The sequence below is a fragment of the Saccostrea cucullata genome, unplaced genomic scaffold (assembly GCF_032062105.1).
Source record: "Saccostrea cucullata isolate Sc308-1 unplaced genomic scaffold, CSIRO_AGI_Scuc_v1 ctg829, whole genome shotgun sequence".
Lineage (NCBI taxonomy): Eukaryota > Metazoa > Mollusca > Bivalvia > Ostreida > Ostreidae > Saccostrea > Saccostrea cuccullata.
This window is the reverse complement of record NW_026928409.1, coordinates 260,493-285,911: the sequence shown is the minus strand read 5'-3', so window position 1 is coordinate 285,911 and position 25,419 is coordinate 260,493. Positions and strand designations below refer to the sequence as shown.

The following is a 25,419-nucleotide window of genomic DNA, read 5'->3' as shown; positions in this document are numbered from 1 at the left end:
CTTTGTGAAATCTAATGGCATATTGTAAAAACTCTTGAGCAGCCCCTACCAGGCTTTTGAAATTCATGTTCTTGGGGTCAAGTGTCATCTAGGATATTGCTCGATCTATATAATGTTTGCATGTTTACATAAAATGCAACAATTTTAATTTTCAGAATTTAACTTAATGAAAAATCGATTGATTTTTAAAGAACTTTTTTGTGTTTGAGACAAACTTAATATGTTAAATAAGTCCTCTACCTCTAGTTTTTAAAATTCCTTTGTGTCTTCTTGATGCAGGATTCATACCCCTTGATGAGATTATAGCATTAAGTTTGAGAATGCATATGCATTAATTATCTTCAAAAAGTGTCTTATTCAACCAAAATACTTGCAAGGACATAAGTCAGAGCATTGAACTGCATGACTCTATTAAATGTGATTTTCAGCACAATGCTTTCAAGGCCTGAAAACAATCGTCATAAAATTAACAAGTGTTAATATTAATTTATTTCAATGTGTGAAAAAGTAAATTAAACATATTAAGATAAATGAAAATGTGAGAATTAAAATTTGATAATCTAGAGCGAAATGATGTCTCAGAATAAATAGAAGATTCTTTACTATTTCAATGATGTTATACACATGGCAAATCAATTATTTGTAGTCACATTCTTGAAAACTGTGATCTTATTTATAACGAGTGATGATACAAGAGAGACCTCCACAAGTCAGCATTGAGGAGATACATTTAGTGTAACAAAAGACAGACATATGTATAGTGGTAATAAAGCAGTGAGGAGCTGCCAGTGATCTCCTGCTCCAGTATATATACAACTCATTGATTTTTACATTATAAAGGACCAGTGCTGATACAAGACTGTCAGTTTGTTGTGTGATTTTGCAGGGGAGCTTTATATAAGCCATCTTGTCATTTGATTGCAGGATTTGGAGTCTGAATTTGTGGAGAGACACCTCCTGTTTGAGACTTTAAACCATTAGACCCTGCAGAGGAGTCTGATGAAGCCAGTGGAACCCAGTTAACTAACTGCTGGTGTCATTTTAACTGAGCCCCTTAGCAGAAAACAGAAAAAGGATTTGTTTTCTCTGTTGCTGAAACATATTTATTTTTTTTTCTGTTGATCTTTTGGAAAAAAAGATTCATTTTGGTGGATAAGATTCATGTTCCAGTGGTACAGGTAATTTTTTATTCTGTTTGGATATAAGGTTATTATTTTTTTTTCTGTTTTAGGTTTTACATAAAAATATTTTGTGAATTTCATTTTAAATTAAATTTTCTTAAAGAAATTTCTTTTGACTTGCCTTTGCAAGTTTGTGTATTAAATGATTGTCGCAGACAATTTTAATCCTATGTTATGATAAGGGACGTATAGTTTAAATTGACTGCTGAATAATTTTTAGTAATTGACTGTAGGTAAAAAAAAAAGTCAATTATTTTATGGACCATGGATTGAGACAGTTTATATTACATGCCAATTAAAGATGGGTCAGAATATAAGATTATTATTTTTTTTTTTTTTACATCAAAGCTGCGGAAGTACAAGACAGTACAGAATGTTTGGTTTAATTAATAAAACTATTTCCTTCAGCAAATTTATAATTTTATCACCATCTAGTACACAAGACAACAGTTAAACAGGTTTTATTCCTTCCTCAAGTACATATTACACTCACTATTACACAATTATTGTCTTCATTGGAACATTCAGACCATTTTCATATTTAAGTATTTTCCCATGATAGCCAGAAAAAATAGAAGTTGAGTCAGTGTAAAAATTACTAGGACTTAAGTCAAATAACCATAAAACATTTTCGTCTTAGGCCTATAAGCATTTTTTTTTTTTAAATTCTATAAATAATTATTTTGTAAGACTGCATGTACACTGTAATGCTGAAGTCTGAAATCCTGCAATTTAAGTCATGGATGCATGATAATAATTATGTTCTTTCATGTCCTAAGAGAGGGAGAGTTTGATCAAATAAAATCTTAACGATTAAATCTAACGATTAAAATTTTTGGCCCTGCGGATTGTCATTCTGCCTCTTCTCCTGCATGCTTACATGCAACCATGGAGGACGAAGATTGTTTCCCCAGTTTAAGATTTTAAAATTTGTGTCATATATTATACAATATTATACCATATTGTTTTATACTACTGAGAATTTTTCAAACAAATTAATATATAAGTCACGAACTTAATTTCGCCAACACACAAGTTGGTAATTATTTAAGTGAGTTTTTGGTGCAAGGTACCTCTTAATCTTCCTTAAATTGTAGTCCATGGTGACACTACAGCTGAAAAAGTAGTACATGCAGTCTTGCTTATCATGACTTATTAGAGGCATGACATTATAAAATCTAGGTAATGTTTTAATACCATCTGCATGTTTAAAAAACAGAATGACGAGAAGGAATTAGTTTTCTAAGAACTTTTTCGTAGTATTGATATTTATGATATACCCAACTGTGTGACAATTTTAATGTTGAACTTATGCAATCATGTGACGTCACGTTCCGACTTTTCGGATCACCACACTGGTTTGCTGAATCTATATCACCTCTCTCTGAAACTGATGACATAATATGCAGAAACATGACGTTTTTTTTTCTTGCATTGCAAAAAGTTCCTTGAAAAAGTGCTTTGTTTTATGGACTAAAGATACATAATTGCACACAAATGTTTTGTTATATTAAACTTGATAATTATAGAGGGGTATATAATAAATTTATCAATATAACATTCACTTGATCTACATCTCGTTTGATCTGATGATCCACACACGTTAACTTGACGTGATATGACTTCGGATCAAGTTTCTTTTATGTATATGGAGTAAAGGTAATCTTGAAAAATAATAATTCTTAAAGGCTGTCAAAATATTTTCATATTATTATTTTGAAGTTTTTTTGAAATCCTGACTATGTAATTTCATCTAGGTTTTCTTTATACACTCATGTATCAGATATAGTCAATTGGGAATGTTGCCACTTTAAAAAAAATTTACAAAATGGTATACATGTACTAGCTTTCATTCGATGTAATTACAACTGCAGTATCTCAAAGCCACTTAGATTTCCAGAGTGAAAGGCAAAGAGAGACAGCAAATAAACAATTTCACTGTCTATCCTTACTTGAAATATCCTGCAGGTGTGTGCACGGTACATCAAGGTTCTTTCGTAAAGGGGTATATGCTTTATTTCTTCTATGGAATTGCTTGTGATCAAAGACGGGCCCCCAAATGCAATAACAATTTATCTGACAAACCATTTCCCATTCAAAGGGTGTTGATTTTTACACTGTACATCACACAATGAACAACATAAGATTTTTCCCCCCAAAGCTACAAATAATGTAAACTTCTTTTGCATGCTACCTTTTAGCTTTGATCATGACATTGTATACCTTAGTTAATATTCCTTCAAATCCTAAATGAATTGTGAATTTCTGATAATTTGCTCTTTATTTTGACATTTGGAAGAAGATAAAAAATTTTGTAATTAGAACTTTGAGGTAACTTGAAAGAAATTATAGGACACTATATGCATTCTTGAAGTGAGCATTATATATTTAAGACCGATAAAAAAAAAATTCTTACAAATAATTATTATGAAAAAAAACTTGACAAAGAAATTATTTATTATTCAACCTACTCTGTATCCAGCAAGTTGATGAAAAGAATGTTGATCCTGAGCTTTCCGACTTATATAATACCCAAATCTGCAGGCCGATCCCGACCAAAAATTAATACCTTTTCCCGTAAAATAAAGTCATCGATTTTATATGCATAAAATAGATGATATTTAATATTTAAAGACATTTTTAGACTGGATGGAAGTTGCACATGTAATAGGGTACTATAAATTATAAAAAATTTACATGTTCAGTTTAAGTTTTAGCTCTTTTAACTTTTATTTAAGTTGGTAAAATGCATCCTTCAGTAATAGGGATTTATTTGTTCAAATGAAGGAGCAAGTAAAATTCCAAGAGAAGATAGTCAAGAAAAGATGGTAAGATGGAAAGACAATAAAGAATGATTGGAAATTGAATGGCATCTCTCAATTTTGTTTTTTTTCCCCAAAAAACACCTGGCCACTGGGCCAGAAAAGTTTATCTTACGTGAAAGCTTCATCACATATTATAGTGTATGTAGTAATAATTTCATTTAAGTTAAAATTATGGATGGGGTGAGGTAGTAGCAGGAGATAAAAGTTAAACATGAGCAGTAACTTCAATTAACAACAAAGCCATTATTTGGTTAATTCAGAGGCATCCCCAAGAAAGATCCCATTCTCTTTTAGTTTTGATTCAATTTTTTTTCTTAATTTAAAAATCTTTGTCCCAGTGTGTTAAGGGCTGGGTTACAAAATGTGATTAAAATTGTACATAGATAGGTATGTACATGTGTATAGGGGGGAAATCTGCTGATGGCAATCATCTGAGCCAGGTGACTCAGATGAGCATTGTAGCCCTGTGGCCTCCTGTAGACTTCATCCTCATCGAATTGAAATTCCATAGAAAGCATTGTATTGCATTCTAAAATTTTTTATAATTAATATGTACTGAGGATATTTGATTGTCCATAGCCTCTTGTTGAATTAAGCTGCCTTAAAAGCTTTTGCTCTCGCTTATTGTGTATTTATAATATATAAAACTTGCTAGGGCTCCTATTCCTCTATAAGTGGACATTGTTTTGCATGTTTGGGCAGTTTGGTGTTGATCTAAATGACTTCCCACTGTTTTCTATTTTTGGCGCTAGTTTACACAAACATCATTATATATGTGTGGGTATTTAGAAGACGTATCTGAAATGTTTGATTTTCACACTTGTATGACAAACTGTGATAACATTACAATGATCAGAAAAGCTGTGCATGTATATCTATATTTATGACTTGACACCAATCACCCCCTTTATAATCGGGAATGTGATCTATCTAGTAATGATTAATAATATATACCCTAGCAACTTAAATAAGCATGGAATAGGAGGAAAAATCAATGTAAATGACACTTTGGTATGATTTTTTCAAACATGCAGCATATTATATAAATTAGTCACATATTAGATTTCAGATAACAATAAACAGGATCTGTTAATGTATTAATTAAGATGCAATTTTTATTCAACAAAATGGATTCATTCTTTATAAGATACAGGTAATCTTTAATCACTTTGTCAATTTAATGCAGTTTAAAAAATAACTTCACTGAAAAAAAGGTTTTGAATGGGGATCTAGTAAGAAAAAAAGCTTGAAATTACCTTTTTTAAATTCAATTTAAACTATAAAAATGCTTTCTTTGATTGGAATTATATACATTATAATTGGTATGACCTATTTCATTCTGGTGATAGATCTTTAAAAAAATTGTATAATTTTGCAGTGTTCATAAAATGACAGTGTAAAGTTGGAAGGATGGGATCTGGTTCCAGTACTCTGACTCCTCCATCTTCTCCTGAGCCAGACAGCCCAATACTGTCTCACCGGGCCATATCTCCAGGTATGTAAATAAACCACTGAGCCAGACAGCCCAATACTGTCTCACCGGGCCATCTCTCCAGGTATGTAAATATACCACTGAGCCAGACAGCCCAATACTGTCTCACCAGGCCATATCTCCAGGTATGTAAATAAACCACTGAGCCAGACAGCCCAATACTGTCTCACAGGGCCATATCTCCAGGTATGTAAATAAACCACTGAGCCAGACAGTCCAATACTGTCTCACTAGGCCCCCACTGAGCCAGACAGTCCAATACTGTCTCACCGGGCCATCTCTCCAGGTATGTAAATAAACCACTGAGCCAGACAGCCCGATACTGTCTCACAGGGCCATATCTCCAGGTATCTTAATAAACCACTGAACCAGACAGCCCAGTTCTGTCTCACCGGGCCATCTCTCCAGGTATGTAAATAAACCTCACAGGGCCATATCTCCAGGTATGTAAATAAACCACTGAGCCAGACAGTCCAATACTGTCTCACTAGGCCCCCACTGAGCCAGGCAGTCCAATACTGTCTCACTAGGCCCCCACTGAACCAGACAGCCCAATACTGTCTCACCGGGCCATCTCTCCAGGTATGTAAATAAACCACTGAGCCAGACAGCCCAATACTGTCTCACCGGGCCATATCTCCAGGTATGTAAATAAACCACTGAGCCAGACAGCCCAATACTGTCTCACAGGGCCATATATCCAGGTATGTAAATAAACCACTGAGCCAGACAGTCCAATACTGTCTCACTAGGCCCCCAGTGAGCCAGACAGTCCAATACTGTCTCACCGGGCCATCTCTCCAGGTATGTAAATAAACCACTGAGCCAGACAGCCCGATACTGTCTCACAGGGCCATATCTCCAGGTATGTAAATAAACCACTGAGCCAGACAGTCCAATACTGTCTCACTAGGCCCCCACTAAACCAGACAGCCCAATTCTGTCTCACCGGGCCATATCTCCAGGTTTGTAAATGTACCACTGAACCAGACGGCCCAATACTGTCTCACTAGGCCCCCACTGAGCCAGACAGTCCAATACTGTCTCACCGGGCCATATCTCCAGGTATGTAAATAAACCACTGAGCCAGACAGCCCGATACTGTCTCACAGGGCCATATCTCCAGGTATGTAAATAAACCACTGAGCCAGACAGTCCAATACTGTCTCACTAGGCCCCCACTAAACCAGACAGCCCAATACTGTCTCACCGGGCCATATCTCCAGGTTTATAAAAGTACCACTGAACCAGACGGCCCAATACTGTCTCACTAGGCCCCCACTGAGCCAGACAGTCCAATACTGTCTCACCGGGCCATCTCTCCAGGTATGTAAATAAACCACTGAGCCAGACAGCCCGATACTGTCTCAGGGCCATATCTCCAGGTATGTAAATAAACCACTGAGCCAGACAGTCCAATACTGTCTCACTAGGCCCCCACTGAACCAGACAGCCCAATACTGTCTCACCAGGCCATATCTCCAGGTTTGTAAATGTACCACTGAACCAGGCGGCCCAATACTGTCTCAATAGGCCCCCACTGAGCCAGACAGCCCAATACTGTCTCACCGGGCCATATCTCCAGGTATATAAATGAACCACTGAACCAGACAGCCCAATACTGTCTCACAGGGCCATATCTCCAGGTATCTTAATGTACCACTGAACCAGACAGCCCAATACTGTCTCACCGGGCCATATCTCCAGGTTTGTAAATGTGCCACTAAACCAGACAGCCCAATATTGTCTTACTGGGCCATATCTCCAGGTATGTAAATGTACCACTGAACCAGACAGCCCAATACTGTCTCACAGGGCCATATCTCCAGGTATCTTAATGTACCACTGAACCAGACAGTCCAATACTGTCTCACTGGGCCAAATCTACAGGTATTTTCAAGCCTTTGGGTTTTATAGGACATCAAGTTGCCCATATATTGAAAACACATTAAAATTTCTAAAATATACACATAATTGGCCTAATTTACACTTATTATGCTATACGTTACCTACCTTCATTGTAGAAATCAAGTCATTGGCTTAGGATTCAGACCCAAAGCTTAGTAAAAATTGGGCATATATTGAAGATATGTAACATCTCTGAAACTCTTTTAGATTACTCATGAACATTTAGCAGGCAAGCTGGTTGCATGAATTATCATGAGTCCGGAGATCCAGTTCCATTTAGGTTTTAGCCAGAGAAACCTGTGGTAGCCAGGTGACTGTCAAGGTCCATGGGCCTCTTTTTATTCTCGTTTGAAGACCAATTTGTGACAAATGATGCTTTCACATGCTGCATGTTAGCATTGTTAGAAAGGGGAATTTTTTTCAATATCATTTGTTCAAGAAAGAAATGGACAATGATAAGTATTTTGCATGATGAAAAAAAGTAAAGCCATGTGGATCTACCACAATTAATGCTCTGAGTTATTCAAGAGGTCATTGACAGCAAAGTCACCAGCATAACATTTCATTAGAACATTAATATAAAGATTTTGTGACAGTTCAAGATGCTGTTAATGATTTCGAAGTGACTGCTCAGAAAATCTTAATATTGGTTTTGGCATTTTATTTCTGTATGACAAAGCAAAAATGCCAATTAGTGAGGATGAATTCATATTTGCTCAAGTATACATGTTTTTCTTCCATAGTAACTTTATCTAAAAAAAACAATACCTCTATGGCCTATGCATTGATTATTTTATGAGCTGCATATAAGCAGGCATATATACACATAATCTCAACTCCTCACGTGTATGAATATACTTTAATTTTTTGACATTAATTAGTAAATTGATGCCTGGTTAAATATTTACTGTGGAATGTTGTAGAATTTCATTGACATAATTGCAATAAACCCATTCATTGATTAAATTCTTTGTGATAATCAGCCATTTCTAATTTGACATTAACTCTTATTAGCCTGTGCAAACTTTGTCTTAATTATTTTATCATGATTAGTTTAAATTGAGTCTGCTACTGAGCAGGGAATTTTGAAAGGTTTTTCAGTTTACATGAAAAACGTGCAAGACAAAGAAAAAAATCATTAAACCGGAAAAGGAAAGACGAAAAGTTCACAAATCCTTAAGATTACTTTTTGTCACCATTTTTTGCAAAGAAAATCCATACAGTTGCTTCAGTATTAAGCTAAGGGTTTATAATGCTGTCAAAAATCAGTTCCATAACACTTGTACATTGATATGATAAATCAAAAGTTTTGCTATCCTTTATCCCTTTTCCTGTCCATTCTGGTAATAGTGTGAATATTTCACTTTATCTTAGGAATAAAGCTGAACTAGAGTTAACAAGATTAAGACAAAATGAAATCTTACCCGGTGCTTAAGTTTATTAAAGGTGAAACCTTTTATTTGTAATTGAAAGCAGAAATACAACAGTTACTGACTTATGATACTGAATCCAAAAAGGCAGATATAGAACTGAGGAATGACATTGCTTGTATACAGTATGTATAAAAACAGAATACAAGGAACAATAAGAGGGAGTATTTAATTTATGGAGTTTTTTATGTCTAAAAGTTGATTTGATACACAAAAACTTGCTATACATACAATTTCTTATTGAGGCAAGCTATTGACAAATGAGTTGAGTAAACAAGGATATCAAAAGTCTAGTTTAATTAGCATCACCATTTCTATGGTCAACACAATAACCTTGTCAGCAAATACAATATATCATCTGTTGACTATTGATTGAAGTTGTTAAGGCCACAAAATATTGTTGGTTTGGCGTTGCCGACTCAGTCTCAATATGTTTAGGTCAGTAGGTAGGGAAAATATATACATGTATATATTTTTTTTTGCATTTTCAGAAATATTAGTATCCAGGCATCATGGGTTTCCGATTGTAATTAACAACATCTGCAGTCCAAATCGATCCCCAGTTCTTAGATATTTTCAAACCCTATTATTTTTCAACCTTTAATAATTATATGGTATAAAAAATCACCGACATTGAATGGGCATAAAGTTGTTTTCATATGAACAAATTCAAGCATGGCCACTAGATTCATCTAGCAAATCGGACAGGACATTGTACCTTGAAATTTCTATTTCAAACTGGTATAACTGATTTGTCAGTATATTTTTGCCATTTTAAAACACATTACCGCGGAGAGTCATGCTATCAACTTCTGTTATGAATACCGGTACTTATACGAGTTTACATTACCGCTCTCAACAGCCATGCTTGAATTTGTGATACGCATATTCAACATCACATATATGCTTTTAAATGAAAACAGTTCAATCAATCAAGCGTTTACATGATTCTTTCCCATTTTGTATATTACTCAAAAGTACAGACACCTAAATCCGGATAAATATAACCAAAAAAAAAAAAAATTACGATCTGTTTCAGTTGAAAAAAATTCTTGGGACCGCACCAATTTACCGGAGTTGGCCGGCAAGGCCAAACAAAGCTAATTTTATTTTTTGCCTAAGATATTATTTTCACACCGATTTCTGTTTACCCAGTCAAGATAAGGAGCACAGGGTTGATGTGACTGATTGACAGAGGATGCTTACTCTTCTATGGTACCTGATCCCACCTCTGAAGGTTTTATTTTCTCTGCTCCTGAATTATATTGTTTCAGGAGACTTTTGACCTTGATTATACTGTTCGTTAACACCCTCCCCCGTAAGACAAAAATATTTAGATTTTCTCAAATATATGTGGTGTTCTTTGATAGGCATATTTTAGTTAGGCCCCAATGTGGATGATAACATGTATGGTAGTTTGAATTTAGGGGTGTGCAATATTACCGGTATATCGGTATATTGCGGTATTATCCACCACGATAATATATCGCGATATGAAAATCAGATACCGGTATTTCACGATATTTATAAAAATATATAAAAACCTCCTTTATTGTAGAAACTGTTAAAATAAAACTGGAAACTTCTAAGTCTTTTTCTTTCTCGTTGAAAGAATTCTTCGTCAGTTTCGTTCGGGAGAGAGAAAGAGAGAGAGGAGAGAGAGAGGGGGGTGGAAGCTTTGAATTCACTGTTGCAGTTTTGAATATCTTACTTTGAGTAAAATTACTAATTAATAAGACTTTAAAATAAAATTTATAAGGAAGAAAATATATAAAACATTTTTACAGGGTGTATACCATATGCATTGCGGTTCTCAAAATCTCACATTGAATCTACAGTACACGATCGACATCGCGGTGAAATGTCAAGTTAAATATACATGTACATATTACAAGTAAATGGTCATCCATGTTTTCACTTGTAGCAGTGTTGTTTTAATTATTTTTAATAACTTTCATGCCATTTTAAACACCTTTTGCTATAGCAGGAGCATGTATATATTAAAACAGGCCATTTCCTGATTGTACGTCTTGATGTGAAATTAGGTCGGGTTAGACTAAATTACCAAAACGCACGAAAACAGGTCACAATTTCTTTCTGGTTTTTTAAAATTTTATTTTGTAACCACACGAAAATTATTTTCATATAGGCCTAATCTGTGTATTGTTTTAATCTTTAATAACATTTTATGCTACTTCATTAACCCCCCCCCAAAAAAAAAAAAGAATTCAATGAAAAAAGATTATATGATCTGTAAAAAATGTTATTTCAATGTGAAAATTCTCCAAGAGAGTTCGTCTTGTTTTACTATTTTACCTGGAATTTGATTAAAAGTAAAGTGCTAATTTGGTGTGCAATCAATGTCTTATCCCTCCTCCCGCTTTTAAACTTAAAGATAAATTCAAATAGTCTTTGAACTTGACAGCATTTCAAACATTCTGCTCAAATTTATTAATGATAATTAATCTACAATATATTGCAATATATTGCAATATTCAAAGTAAAATATTGCAATATATCGCAATATGGATTTCCTTCGCAATACCCAACTCTATTTGAATTTACGTATTAATTTTAAGACTTGATCAATATTTATTCAAAATTTCACAGAAAAAAATTTCAACATGACTATACAAAATATCCACATCCTTTTCACAATTTTCATAACATCGAGCTGGGACATTAATAGTGAGAATATGGTGTGCCACATATCAGTAATTTTGTTGTGGTAAGTCGAATTTCAGTGACTAGTAGGAAAAGAGCATGCTACACCAGAAAGAACATGATATCCATCATCATTTAAGTGGACAAATCTGGAGAGAATTATCCTTATAATGATGAGGGTAGAGAGCCTAAATGGCCTGGTGGCATTCCTGGTCTTCAGATCACATTGATTTATTTATCTCTCACATTCAACTTAATCCCACAAGCAAATAATTCCTTCCCTGGTATGCAGTCTTAAACATTTCCTTTTGTCATGCTGAAGAAATTAAGGCCACTTTTTTGGTTAGTTTAATTTTTCCAAGATTTTTTCCCCTAAAAATTGGTTGTTAAAGGTAGGTTTAAAAAAATGAAATCAAAGACAAAATATTATGTCAGAATATAAATTAATATTTCTTCCTGGTTTCCCCAAAAAATAAAATTTTAAAAAGTTTAAAATAGCAATTTTAACCAGAGTATTATATTTCGGTTCTTGCATCTTTCTATAACATTCATTTTAAAATATGATTATAAGATCTCAAAAGCTTATAATCCAAATTAAGTTTTCAAGTTCAATAATTTTTCTAATGCCAAAATTTTTTTTTGTGATTTTGTTTAAAATAAAAATTGCAGGATGTTTTTCCCCACTTGAAAATTAGGGTGTGATTGGTTTTCAGGTTAATAAATAGAGTGTAGGTTCAGCAATGAGACTTAGAAGCTGGATAAGTCAATCAAGGCAGAGGTACACAAAAACAATCACTATATAAAGGATTATAAACCAAAGTTCTCTAAGTCCCAGGTCCTGGTATTGAATTTTAAGGCAGACAGCTGATGTGGTAAGGTTATATAATGGGGATTGTTCCATGAAAATATCACATTTTATGTGGGTCTGCAACAGAGAAGTGTTTTCTTCAGATGAATCCAATTTGAAAATGAATAACTTGAACTGCATACATGTACCAAAATTAAATTTATCCTATGTTTATTTTGTTGTTGAATCTACATTAATTTGATGTTTCATTAGATTTTTAAATGAAAATTTAATTGTCACAAATGCAACTTTTATACTAGTTATTCCAGCAATTGGCTTTTCAGACAATTTAAACCAGATCTGATAAATACTCAAATGTCATACTGTAGATTGGCAAATAATCACGATGGTTTAAATTTCGCTTTGTTCGCGATTAATCATTTCTCCGCGAAAATAAATCAGTCGTGAATGCCCTAATTAGTTTTTATATACGTTTAAATGCTTATGCGAAATTAGAATTAATTTCTTTCAGCGTGAAATTAAAGCCATCGCAATTCGTACATTTTGAGATATCGTGAAATTTTAACACCGTGGAATTAAAACAACTTACAGTATTTGGAAGATTTCTTCTTGTATTAATTGTTTATTGTATCAAAAGATATATCACAGAAAAGAATTAAGATAACCATGACTTAACCTGAATCATAAAATGTACTCTTTGATAAACAAATATCAATTCTTCCTAATTTTTTTTTTTATCCACATGATCTTTATTTCTACAGCATCAATTCTGTGATTTTACATAAAACTTTAAACCGGAAATCTATTTCCCTTGGCTGCAAGCTTTAATGTTCTTAGGATTGGTTAATATTGGAAATTTGTTAATCTTTTTAAAGCTTTTTCTTTAACTTTTCTGGACATTCTAATGTGTCAAACTGTTTATCTGAGCAGTCGTTAATTCCATCCCAGAATGACTTGTGAAATTGTAAGTCCCCTTGGCATAAGGTTTCAGGCTCCAGGGAAAGGCCAAGTTTAAAATCCGTTAATTGTTTGAAATTCTTTCTTCACAGAACTCACAGGAAAAAATCATGTTGCACAATTATATGTAGTAGTGTTCTTTTGTAAATGACTTGAGAGACTTACATGCAGCATGAAAGTGATGTCAATTGAGTGTATGCAAGCAAGGTGGAGAAAGTTAATGATGCCTAGGTGATCATTAAGACCCTTGGAAAATTTCATTTTTATAATGCTATTATCTACGTAATTGAAAATACCTTCAAAATATTAATGGCTTATATTTAAATTTTTATGGTAGGTTAAATAGCTTAGTGATTTATCTGTTCAACAAATTTTTTACTTTTGCAATGAATTTTCAACAGATCATGGGCAACATATAGTAAGGTTATTACATTGGATGAAGATTACTATATTGATTAGCTTAATGGTATACTCAAGAAATGGTTCTGTGTGTTTCATACCAGGTTAAGGTTAAAGTTTTTTTACTTCTGATGTCAAAGTTTCAGATGCAATTTCAACAAAGGAATGACCAGGTTAATGTTTTTGGAGCAGGTTAACATTTTTGGTGCAGTTTTTGGTGTAGGTTTCATTTCCAAGTAACTATAAGCCCTATGTTGCATGGGATGATACATCTAAGGATGAATACTACCGGGCTTGCTTCGGATGCTGATTCTGACCTACATTTTGCGGTTGAGTGAACAGGTTAAAGTTTTTGGTGTAGGTTTCATTTCCAAGTAACGTTAAGCTCTATATTGACCAAACTTGCATGGATGATACATCTAAGGATGCATACTACCGTATGCTGAATCTGACCTACATTTTACGGTTGAGTGAACAGGTTAAAGTTTTTGATGCAGCTTTTGGTGTAGGTCGCATTTCCGAGTAACTATAAGCCCTATGTTGACCAAACTTGCTTGGATGATGCATCTAAGGATGCAACTTTGCTTTGGATGCTGAATCTGACCTACATTTTCCGGTTGAGTGAACAGGTTAAAGTTTTTGGTGCAGGTTTCATTTCCAAGTAACTATAAGCCCTATGTTGACCAAACTTGCATGGATGATACGGATGCACACTACAGGGCTTGCTTCGGATGCTGAATATGACCTACATTTTCTGGTTGAGTGAACAGGTAAAAGTTTTTGGTGCAGGTATCATATCCAAGTAACTATAAGCCATATATTGACCAAACTTGCATGGATGATACGTATAAGGATGCATACTACCAGGCTTGCTTCGGATGCTGAATCTGACCTACTTTTTATGGATGAGTGAAAATATTAGTTTTTGATGCATGTTTCATTTCCAATTAACTATGAGCCCTATAATGAGCAAGCTTGCATGGACGATACATCTTAGGATGCACACTAATGGGCTTGCTTAGGATGCTGTCCATCTTAAAGGCTTTTATCTGTAAATTTATTGCACAAATGTTGCATCAAGAGATGAAAACCTATTTTTGCCCTCTTCTCCAAAATAACTGAGCTAATTTTAACCAATCTGTTACAAAGCATCCTTGTGAAATTAGGAAAAGAAGGGCCATATCCTCTTTCAAGGGGAGATAAATAAGAATCTGAAAATTTGGTGGTGTCTTTTTAAAAAAGTCTTGTTTTGTTTTGTGAACATGTATGTTTTTTTTTTCAAAAATCTTATGTTTAAAATATGGGCCTATTCTTTTTCTTCCAGAAAAACAGAAAAGCAGAAATTTTGTGAGAGCGGGAAATGATGTTGCTCCAATCATAATCCGGGACTGCAAAGAAGAATTTCAGCATGTTACCGATTTCAAAGATCCCATTATTTATGGAAGCATTACAGAGAACATGCCTAGGCACCCACTAGTAAAGGTGAAATTTGATTTGTTTATTCCCTTCTCTGTAGATTTATTGGCAGAAAAGTCTCTTAAATTAAATTGATCTAAGGACGATTTATTTTACAAAACCAGATTTTAGCATCTTAATCCCCATAGATAGTGATCAGTGCAAGCTAGAGTGATAGGATATTGAATCATTTCCTCTTTTTCGTAGGTTTTTCGTAAAAGATATATGTTTGGAAGAATTAATTCCACAAATGTTATGTAATGGAGGAAAATTTTTTTCCCCAAGTGTTCTGTAGTTTTGACTCATTTATGTATATTGTTACCCTCTGCAGTAAAATTTTTGAATAGTAAAAACATTTTGCCAGTACATGTATATAAATCAGATCTCATAAAAGCTTGCACAAGTTAAGGAATAAAGATCCTTGTTTCAAATTATTTGGTGCCATGAAATATTGGATGAGCTTAAAAAGTCATAACAGGAAAACAAAGTGTAATCTTTTGGCAATAATTCTGCAGTACATGAAATTTTTTCCCCAAGAAAATATAATCAAGAAATTGTTTTCGGATAATGAAATGAAAGAGTCCAAACTTAAATTATCGGATTTAATATTCTTCCATTTCCAGTTGTTTTATCTTGATTGTTTTTCAATTAAGTTGATTAATTTTTAATTGATGAGGTTGTGAAGGTATGAAATAAATTTCAATGTGAGAATCGTTTAAATTTTTTTTTATTGATTTATATTTTACATTCTCCAAAAAATGCATTTATAGGGAATGAGTTTATTGATTTCTGTTTTACAGTTTTTATTATTTTTCAACACTTAATTTTCGCATATTCCTCCACGAAAATGGTTTTGCTTCAAGTTACTTTGTATGAGCAGCCATTAGCACATCATGTGAGCTATCAACAATATTGCTTCTTTTATATTTAACATGTTTTCATAATTCCATATCCCAACTTTTATCTTCTCTGTAATGACCAGAGATAGAGAAATAATGATCTGTGTACTCATGAATACATAAAATCAGAATTGGAAGAAAATAAAGCAAAGTAATTATTGAGATATATGACAGAGACTAAGAGATGTCTATGTTTTTATTAATTCTGTCCCCCGTTTTCCGCAGAGCTGCGTATTATATGTGTAAACATGATATTCAAATTGAATTATGTTGTGATTTTTGATATCCCTCTTGATAAAAACAACTATAAACCTGTCAATTGAATGAAATCAAACATATATATCTTGGAAAATTAGCTTAAATTGTTGCGGGATAATTCCCAGATATTGGATTGTAGAAATCTCCCAGGAAGGAGCAGATTTGAACTTTGGGGGGAAAATTGCTTTGAATTTAAGCTTGACACTAATGCAGTGTATGGCTGATCAAGCTCGGATATACCATAAACGAGATGGGAGTTTGATCCAATTGTGTGAGATCAATGTTCCTGACACGTTCCCTTCGACTCTCCAAAGACCTGGAGGCATTTATCTGGTTGATATATAGGGTCCTTCACCATATGGTCATAGGAGGGCTGGTTTTTATTGTGTCTGTGACTGACTTGTGTCCTCCTATATTTTACGGTATTGATATAAGTTCTTGGGTATTGGATATTCCCTCTTATGGCCATGCCAGACAAACTCGATCTCTCTAACATAAAAAGATTTTTTAATTAGTTGTAGTATTTTAAGTAAAGTTTACAAATTAACTACTGTTAATATGATTTTGGATCACCTCCTGTAACTAGTTTTCAGTTGAAGAATAATTTTACTTTCCAAAAAAAGGCTGAAAATGACTTTGGATTCACTTTTCCCTTGTAAGACAAATTGACTATAGACTTATATATATACATCTGCTATGAAGACGCTCTCACAAACTTCTCAAAATTTCTCGCATGTGAATAAAAGTTGGTTTACAGTAACAAGGCAATGGAAGTTGTAATTTTACGAAGCTGAAACATTCATTCTGACTACTACGAGGGGTTATCAAAAAGTTCGTGGACTGAGGCTATAAAATTAGTACTATTTAGTCTGTGCTTTCAAAATTTATATGGAACATAAAACAACACAAAATAAAGAAATGGTGAAAATTTTAGCCTGATACATTCATTATTCGCCAAATTATTATAAAATGAAAAGGACATTATATGATCACCTGGCGCTTTCGTCGTTTATTTTCATGACGTCCAATAACGTCATTGTTTTTTTTCAATGCAGTCCTCTTCTCCTACCTAATACACATTTTGATGAGCTTCCCTGGAGCTGAGTAAGGACTTAAACCCGCCTTGTTTATATGACTTTACAATGTCATGAACAGTGGCCTTCAATGAATATAATATTCCAGATGGATTAATATATCGGGAGAGATCCGCGCTTGATTGTGCCGGCATATTTTGCTTTCGGGAGTTCTATATCTACAACACATGATCAACGTCATTTTTGACGGGATTGATTTTTCACATCTTGACTGCAAATAGACATTAACTGTGCATCCATTTACTCTCTGAATCTATTTTGACATTAAAAGACAGGTACTCTGGATGCATATTATTTCTCTGTAGCCAGTTTCAACATATTTTAGGTCTATACTAGTTTTTTCAGGGACAAAACTTTATAGAATGTTGGAAACGGAAACCCCTCACCCCTTTTGACGTCATTTTCAAGGCCTCATTTGTTTGGACATTTCGTGTAAAATTTACGATAAAATTTCATAGAACTTCCAGAATAAAGTGAAAATTTCATATTTTATGGAACAATTGTGTCCCGACACATACCTGAATTAACGGGATTTTTGGATGTCAAATAATCATATCAAAGGAGTTTTTCTCAGGTACACATAGGTCGAAAAAACGTCGTTTTCGAGGTTGCGCCGCCTGGACATACCATTGCTTACAAAAACATTACTAATATTTTAAAAAATAAAATTCATGATTTGTGGTTTATTCTTTGGATAGAAAAGATGATGCTAACTAGATATTTCAAAATTCATTGATGTACCTTAAACACCCAATTTTATGTTAACGCCCCCAAAATCTACCTGATTCAAGATCAATAATTTACCGCCTGTCAATCATTAAAAAAACAATAGCTTCTGATTTGATTGACAGGCCAACTACCCGTGCTACCTGATGGTCTGAGTTTGTGTGTTTTGAAAACGATTGCCGGGTCACGCGTCAAACACTTTCATGTAGCCGCCTTGTATACACGGGGTTTAAAAAAGAATCTTGGTAAAATTTTATTTTAAAAACAATTGATAGTAGATAATTAAAACATAACTTCATAAAATATTTGCTTTTAATCTCAACGGCTACATTGTATTTTAGGCGATATGTCGTCCAAGATATCTGCTCTGTAGAATTTAGACCAGTCCGTGCACAGAAACGCTAATTGCCGATTAAAATTGAAATATGATAAATAAGAAAAGATATTTAGCACAAACGGCATGGATAAAAATTCATTTTTCCCATGTTTTATCTACGTATATATGAATACAATCTAATCTATACCATTTTCCGTTGTAAAGTTCTGAAATGTCAGAAACAGCTAGGAGTTTCGATATTGTAACTTTTAGTTCAAATTTCCTAACATCTGTCAATATACCCTACATTCGGAATTAAAAAGTGAATATATACAGCCAAAGATCAATTCTTAAAAGTATAAAAGAAATCTTGCAAACAATAAAAAAAAAATTTAAACACACGAACACCCGGAAATGGTGAATATTTTCGACACTATTGTTGATCAGAACGTAGGCAATATTCCTATCGTGGTACGGTATATTGTATATGTTCACACGACGGATAGGCCTACCTATGAATGGAATATTTTATGATTTTTTAAAAAAAATTTTGATATTTACACAAGTTAATTAAAAAAAAGATATGTTTACTTTGTAGTTTTACTCTGTGTTCTTTTCTTTAATTTTTCATTTTTTTTAAATGTAAAAACGATATTTCTGTATATAATTTTTTTCTTCATTATATGTCGCTGAAAGTATTTATAAAAAAAATTTTATTGAAATATTTCAATTATTTCAAGTAGTTTCACTCAAATTTAGACACGAAACACGGAATATTGACCCTGGTCACCAGACACAGACTTCCTGTGTAATGCTACGTGTATATATAGATTTTTGACATCTTGGGTATTGGGGGTCTCCAGGTAAATAACACCACTGTTATTAAGACCACTCCCCCTCCTCAGGTAACCGTACGGTAAAAAAATTGGGTCTTTAAGTGGTTTTAATTTTATGGCGCTAGTCCACGAACTTTTTGATAACCCCTCGTAGTTAGAAGTTCTTAAAATGATTATATCAAGACATTCGAAATTTTGAGAGTAATTTATTTTAAAGGTTTGTTCTAGAATAATTATACTAGATATTTAAACCTAGACAGTTGATTATACGTTTAGTCCTTAAAGTTTTATGCAAAAAGAAAGGTAGACAGATAAATATGGGTTAAGAAAGTCCAGAAGACTTTGTTCAGACATATTGAATTACCTTCAAAATCTGTATCATCAAGCATCACGACAAAGTCGACATCAATAATAATTAGTGGAGGGGAGAGCTAAGTAAAATTGGTAGGTAATGTATTATCTTCAGTGTAATCTGTGGATCATAGAGTTCTCTGTTGGAAAATTAATGGTCCACAGGGCAAGGTCATTGTTATTTAACTGGGAGAGGAATTGCACAAGAAATGACAAAAATATATTCTTTAATATAGTAATATCATAAATGTCCATCCAGGAGTACGTATAACTAGCTATAAATTATATTAATTAAAAAATTGATATATGATGATAATTTTAGATGGGAACTTAAAAGTGCTGGATATGTATAAATATATACATGTATAAATATAACTATTGGGGGAAAATGGAAATGAGGATTGGGTGGGAGTAGATCTGTGAAATCACTGTCTTGTACTTGCATGGATGGTGTATCTTTAGGAATGCACTTTTACCAGGCTAATGTTTCAGATGCTGGATCTGACCTACTCAGGTGACCAATAATTGTGCTATCTGTTTTTGTTAGTCATTGTGTGAGATGTCATCTTATTTCATGACTCTAAGTAACAGATTACATTTTCAGCTTCTTCTCTGGAACTGCATCATCACAACATCAGGGGTCTTGAGTCAACACGTAACGGCAGTGTGTTGACTTAGGACCCCTTACGTTTTGAGGATGCTGGAACATAACAGTTGTGAAACGATTTCAAACAATTTGGCATTTCATAAATGAGTGAAGGGTCAAAACAAAAATTGCGAGTTTCATGATTCCTGCCCTGAAGGGACCAACATTAGTGCTATCTTTAAAAATCTTTACACTTGGACATCAAGTAATAAATCTGGGAGCCTGATTGTAATACATGTAATAAACAACGAGTCTTCTCCCAAAAAAGTAAAATTGACTTGGCCCCAGGGTCAGATATTCTTGAATTGGAGCTCTGATGATAATTTAGTAATAATGAATTTTTTCATTATTCTTAGCCTTTATCCATCTCCACAGCTGATTCACTAAGTGCATGGTTTTATCAAGGGTACCTCTTTCAAAATTGTGAAACTTGTGACCAATGGTCAGGCTAATGAGTTCATTTGGAGGGGGCTCTAATTATTATGCAGCAAAAGTGAGATATTTCTATGAAGATCTTTTCTGCTTCTGTGCATTAAGCAAAGAAACCCAAGTGCATAGTTATGAGCAAGGATGGCATTTTCAAAATTTTGAATTTCATGGCATCTGGCTCAGGGATTCTGGTGCAGGGCAATTAATTAAGTTCTACTAATTATATTGGGGAAAATGCGTCAATCTGAAGAAATGTTTTTAAATGAAATTTTTCTTTCTTTTTCATCAGGGGAAGTACTTTTTGGTACGTGATGCTTCAGATAAATCAGACATAAAGAAAACTTATGCCCAGTATAAAGCTCCCAATTTTCACCAGGCTTCAAAAGGATTGCCTGTTTATGGTGCGGGCCAACCAACAGAAAAAGGACTCATTTATTTGATAGACCATCTAGTGGATGAGGGTCACACGGTAAGTTGTTTATAACATGGCTTATAGATATTTCCTCCTTTTTATGCCCCAGTAATCAAAGATTTAAGGGTATGTAGTTTTTTCCCTGTTTGTCTGTCTGTCTGTTTCTCTGTCCTCAAAAACTTTAACCTTGCCCATACCTTTTGATTTGTTGGATCTAGGGCTTTCATATTTCACACATGCATTCCTCTGTTTGGGTCCCAATGTATTTGACCTTGGTGTTTGACCTACTCCTGAAAAACTTTAACTTAAAGTTAGGATAAGGGATTATTCTAATTACTTATCAAGTATTGTTTTTCTTGTTTGAATATGTACTGTAATGCATATCAAATTTTTTCATTGTTGGTGGTCATTTTGTTGGTCCCTCATATGGAAGAATCTTCATGTTTGTTCAAATTCTGATCCACAGTTGTAGAATGGGACCACCTTGACTGATCAAATTTTTACATAGGAATAAGGAATATAAGGGTCATTAATAATTCAGGTGAGCATTGTGGCCCATGAGCCTATTGTCAAGATTTTAGCACCATTTTTTAATTGAACAAAAATTCAAAGGGAAAAATTAAATTCCTTCTCTCCCTTCTGGACCTGAAACCTCATAGACAGCAATTCCCAACAAACTTTTTTTAGAATGGCCTTACTGGTAAATTTCTGTTTAACTTTTGTTATTAAGCGAATTCTGATTGATGCAGCAATATTACATGATTTCTCTCTTGTCACTTCATAGCTAATATGTTTTATTGGTACTAGGTCTGGTTTCTATGTATGCCCAAGGTGGTTATTAGGAGGAATATTGTATTTATGAACAAAGTATGGTTTCATAGCCCCTTAGCTAGGATGATATCAAGTGGTATTGTTCAGTTTATCATCAAACTTAATGATCAATGGAGCTGATCATTGGCTTGTAATGAAGCTTACCCAACAAAAAATCTGGTATAATTGGAATATGCTTTCTTGATTGCTTCAGGTTGTAACATGTAGATGAAGCCATTGAAGTACGTTATATTTCAGCTTACCAGAACCAGAAATTTAAAAGCTTCTTCAGATTAGGTCTTGCTGCATAGTTTTCATTTTTTTCATGTCACAGGTACATATCAGTATCTTAATTAAACTGCCTCTTGTGAGGCAAAACTGAAAATTTTGTATCAATTATAAATTATAACAAACAACAATCTTGCAAACATTAGGCATCATAAAAAACAGAGAGATCTACAGTATTAGGTTTCATCTTGATAGAAGTTTTATTTAGATAAAGAAAACCTAGCTTTTGTACCTTTTCATATCTGCACATCTATCTTCAAGGCCAATGACCCTTTATTAAGGGAGATAACTGCTATTTCTTTATAAAATTATCAAGTTACCAAATGCCATTTTTGACAAATTTTGGCATGCAGAAATTTTGTACATTTTAATTACGAACTATAGATATCTTTTTGAAAATTAAGTGTTAAAAGAAAACTTAATATGAGTGTGGTTGGATGGGTATCATGAATGTTAAATATATAGAGATGATGATTCTTGTATGTATGAATTCTTTTACAGGAGGTTTTACTGTTTAATTTGAGAGAGGAGCCTGTATTGTTTGTGGAGAATGCCTCGGATATGCTGCCTTACTCCATCAGAGAGAAAGAGAGCCTGAAGGAACTGGTCAACCTGGGCAGATCCTCCTATGAAGCAGACGAAGCAGAGGCTAGGATCAGAAAAGAGGTATATACCATGGTATTCATACACATATAAGAAACATGGCAAGGTCGCTGCATTTCATTTCCGGAAATATGCATAGCATTTCCGACATTTTTTAATTTCATTTCTGACATTTTTTGTTTTTCCGACATTTCCGACATAATTTTTTTTCATTTCCGGAATTTACCTGTGCGGCAATTCAATGTTTTCTAAGTAAAAGAAAATAGAATTTTAGAAGTATTAATGCCAAAATATTAATAAAATTAAAAAAAAAAACTATTTATACATATATGCATACATGTAGCACTAAGTCTAGGTAAAAGAGTTTAATGAGCATAAAACTTTTTCACCATATTTAATGTGCACTAAATCAAATGTCAATGACAGCACCATACTTATGTCCAAGTCACTGATAGACTTACAAAATTGGATTTCAATGATTTATTTATGATTTATTCCTTTAAATTTTTCATAAGTAAAGTTATCAGATTTGTTACTATAGGTACTACTTATGTATTTGAAAAAATGTCGGAAGTGAAAACAAAAAATTGTCGGAAATGAAAACTTAAAAATGTTGGAAATGAAAAGTTGATAATTACCAAAAATTCCGGAAATGAAATGCAGCCGGCAAGGTTTGATAAACAGTCACCAAACAATTGTTCTGCAGTAAACTTCAAGGCAAGGTTAAAAAAAAATGATTTGGCTTTGGTTGCCCCAAAGCTGCAGGTTCAAGTTTTATTATCAATTGGAAATTTATACATTAACTTTGAACAAATTACCAAGCCTGCATGTAGTTTTTAGGACTGTCATCTGTAGTAAAAAAAAAACCCCAAAACAAATCATTTGATGAGATGAAAGTGTTTAACATAAGTGAAAGAACAGTGAAAGTGCTTTTGTATCCAGAACTATTTTTTTCCAGTCAAGTGCAAGCACAGTGTTTATCATTTGTCTGGGTAAAAGCAGAGATTATATAGACAATTGAGAATCTTGGATTACTGGTATCTGTTTCTGCCTCAGTGACAAATTGTCCCTTTGAACCGGCACTTGTAGTACTTAGGTACATCACAGTCTTAACACTCGGATCAACTCTCAGGAGTATAGGCATCCATGATTTACAGATAACAGTGAACAGGCAGATACGAGTTTATGATGACTTCAAAGAAGCTGCCTCCATTATTGTTTATGGACAAACCATTACACTTCACCAGTATTTTTACCATTTGCAGATGCCTCACCTCTTATTTGCATCTTCGATGTTGGTAATTGATCAACTTAATCATTATACAGTAGTATTGTGAATTAAATAGATTAATTATACCCCACGCAACAAGTTGCATGAGGTATAATGTTTTTGACCCGTCCGTCAGTCAGTCAGTCAGAGGGTCAGTCCGTCTGTCCTGTTTTTTTTGTCAGCGCAACTTCTCATAAACTGCTGCACAGAATTTCATCAAACTTTGCAGATATTTAGGAAACAATGTGTAAATGTGCATATTACCAGGAAATTCCGATTTCTTTATTTTTTCCGGGAATTTCCAAACTTTTCAACTTATATTTTGGTTACATCTTGAATATAGAGATGGACAGTTTGTCAGCATACTAGTAACTCCTCATAAACTGCTGCCCAGAATTTTGTCAAACTTTGCAGATATTTAGGACACAATGTGTAGCTGGGCATATTACCAGGAAGTTCCGATTCCTTTATTTTTTCAGGGAATTTCAGCACTTCGACTTTTGAGGGAGCAAGGGGTATGTGAGCTTGCTCACTTTTCTTTCATTTTCATTATTTATGGAGAAATAATTAAGCAAGCTTAATGACATGTATATTTCATTAACAAGGCAACTACAGGTCTTGACATTAAAGCTTGTCCGCTTGTCCGGTACCATTGAAAAATAATTACGGACAAGTGATTATTGCTGGGCACTTGTCCGATTGGACAAGTGCATTTTAATGTAAAGTAGTCTCTATATATAATAAAAAGAATGACTGTTGAACAGTGTTGAAAGGTAGTTTCAAAGTGGAAGCTGTACATAAAACCGGATTTCGATCCCGATATGGATTGCTATTATATTGAGTTCACATTCGATCGGAACTGAAGTGCAGGTATTGCATACTACTGGAAAGGCATGGAGCTTACGAAGTTTGGATTGATTTGGACAAGTTCACTAGTGGACATTTATATTGTCAGGTCAGAAAGCCTAGATAAGTTTCGTTTTATGTGTTTGCTGTATTTATCAATAATATCAGGAACACTAAAAATTTATTAAAAAAATTGCAGACAAGTGAAGTTGAAGTTCGGACAACTTAATGTCTTCGTCACTTGTCCGAATGGAAAAGTAGGAAAAAAAGTTAATGTCGAGCCCTGAACTAATTAAGCCCTTAATTCAAACATAAATGAATTAAGCAGGGATCGAGAAAGAAAGAGACGGATTTAATGTATTTTTATATAGCAGTTCATTGATATTGCACTATTTATGTATATACATGTACTCAAGATATGTAAAAAAAAGTTTGTTAAAATGCATGGTCTAGGTCTCTATTCATCCTGGGATTTAGAAAATTTAATGCAAAGATTAAAAATTTTTTTATGAAAGA

The 25,419-nt window shown here is 33.8% G+C and overlaps 1 protein-coding gene across 2 annotated transcripts in view; it reads left to right on the top strand.

The window, feature by feature from the left end:
* LOC134277500 (paladin-like) overlaps positions 1–25,419 on the top strand; it is a 69,466-nt gene that overhangs the window by 11,888 nt on the left and 32,159 nt on the right. Inside the window, exons 5-9 of one of the 2 annotated variants that reach the window (XM_062759830.1) lie at positions 925–1,178; positions 5,385–5,501; positions 14,989–15,146; positions 20,964–21,143; positions 22,686–22,850. In XM_062759830.1, coding sequence (XP_062615814.1) covers positions 5,417–5,501; positions 14,989–15,146; positions 20,964–21,143; positions 22,686–22,850 — 588 coding nt within the window. In that variant the 5' untranslated portion in view covers positions 925–1,178; positions 5,385–5,416. Of the gene's footprint in view, positions 1–760; positions 1,179–5,384; positions 5,502–14,988; positions 15,147–20,963; positions 21,144–22,685; positions 22,851–25,419 lie in introns of those variants that run through there. The other variant, XM_062759831.1, reaches the window with a different exon arrangement.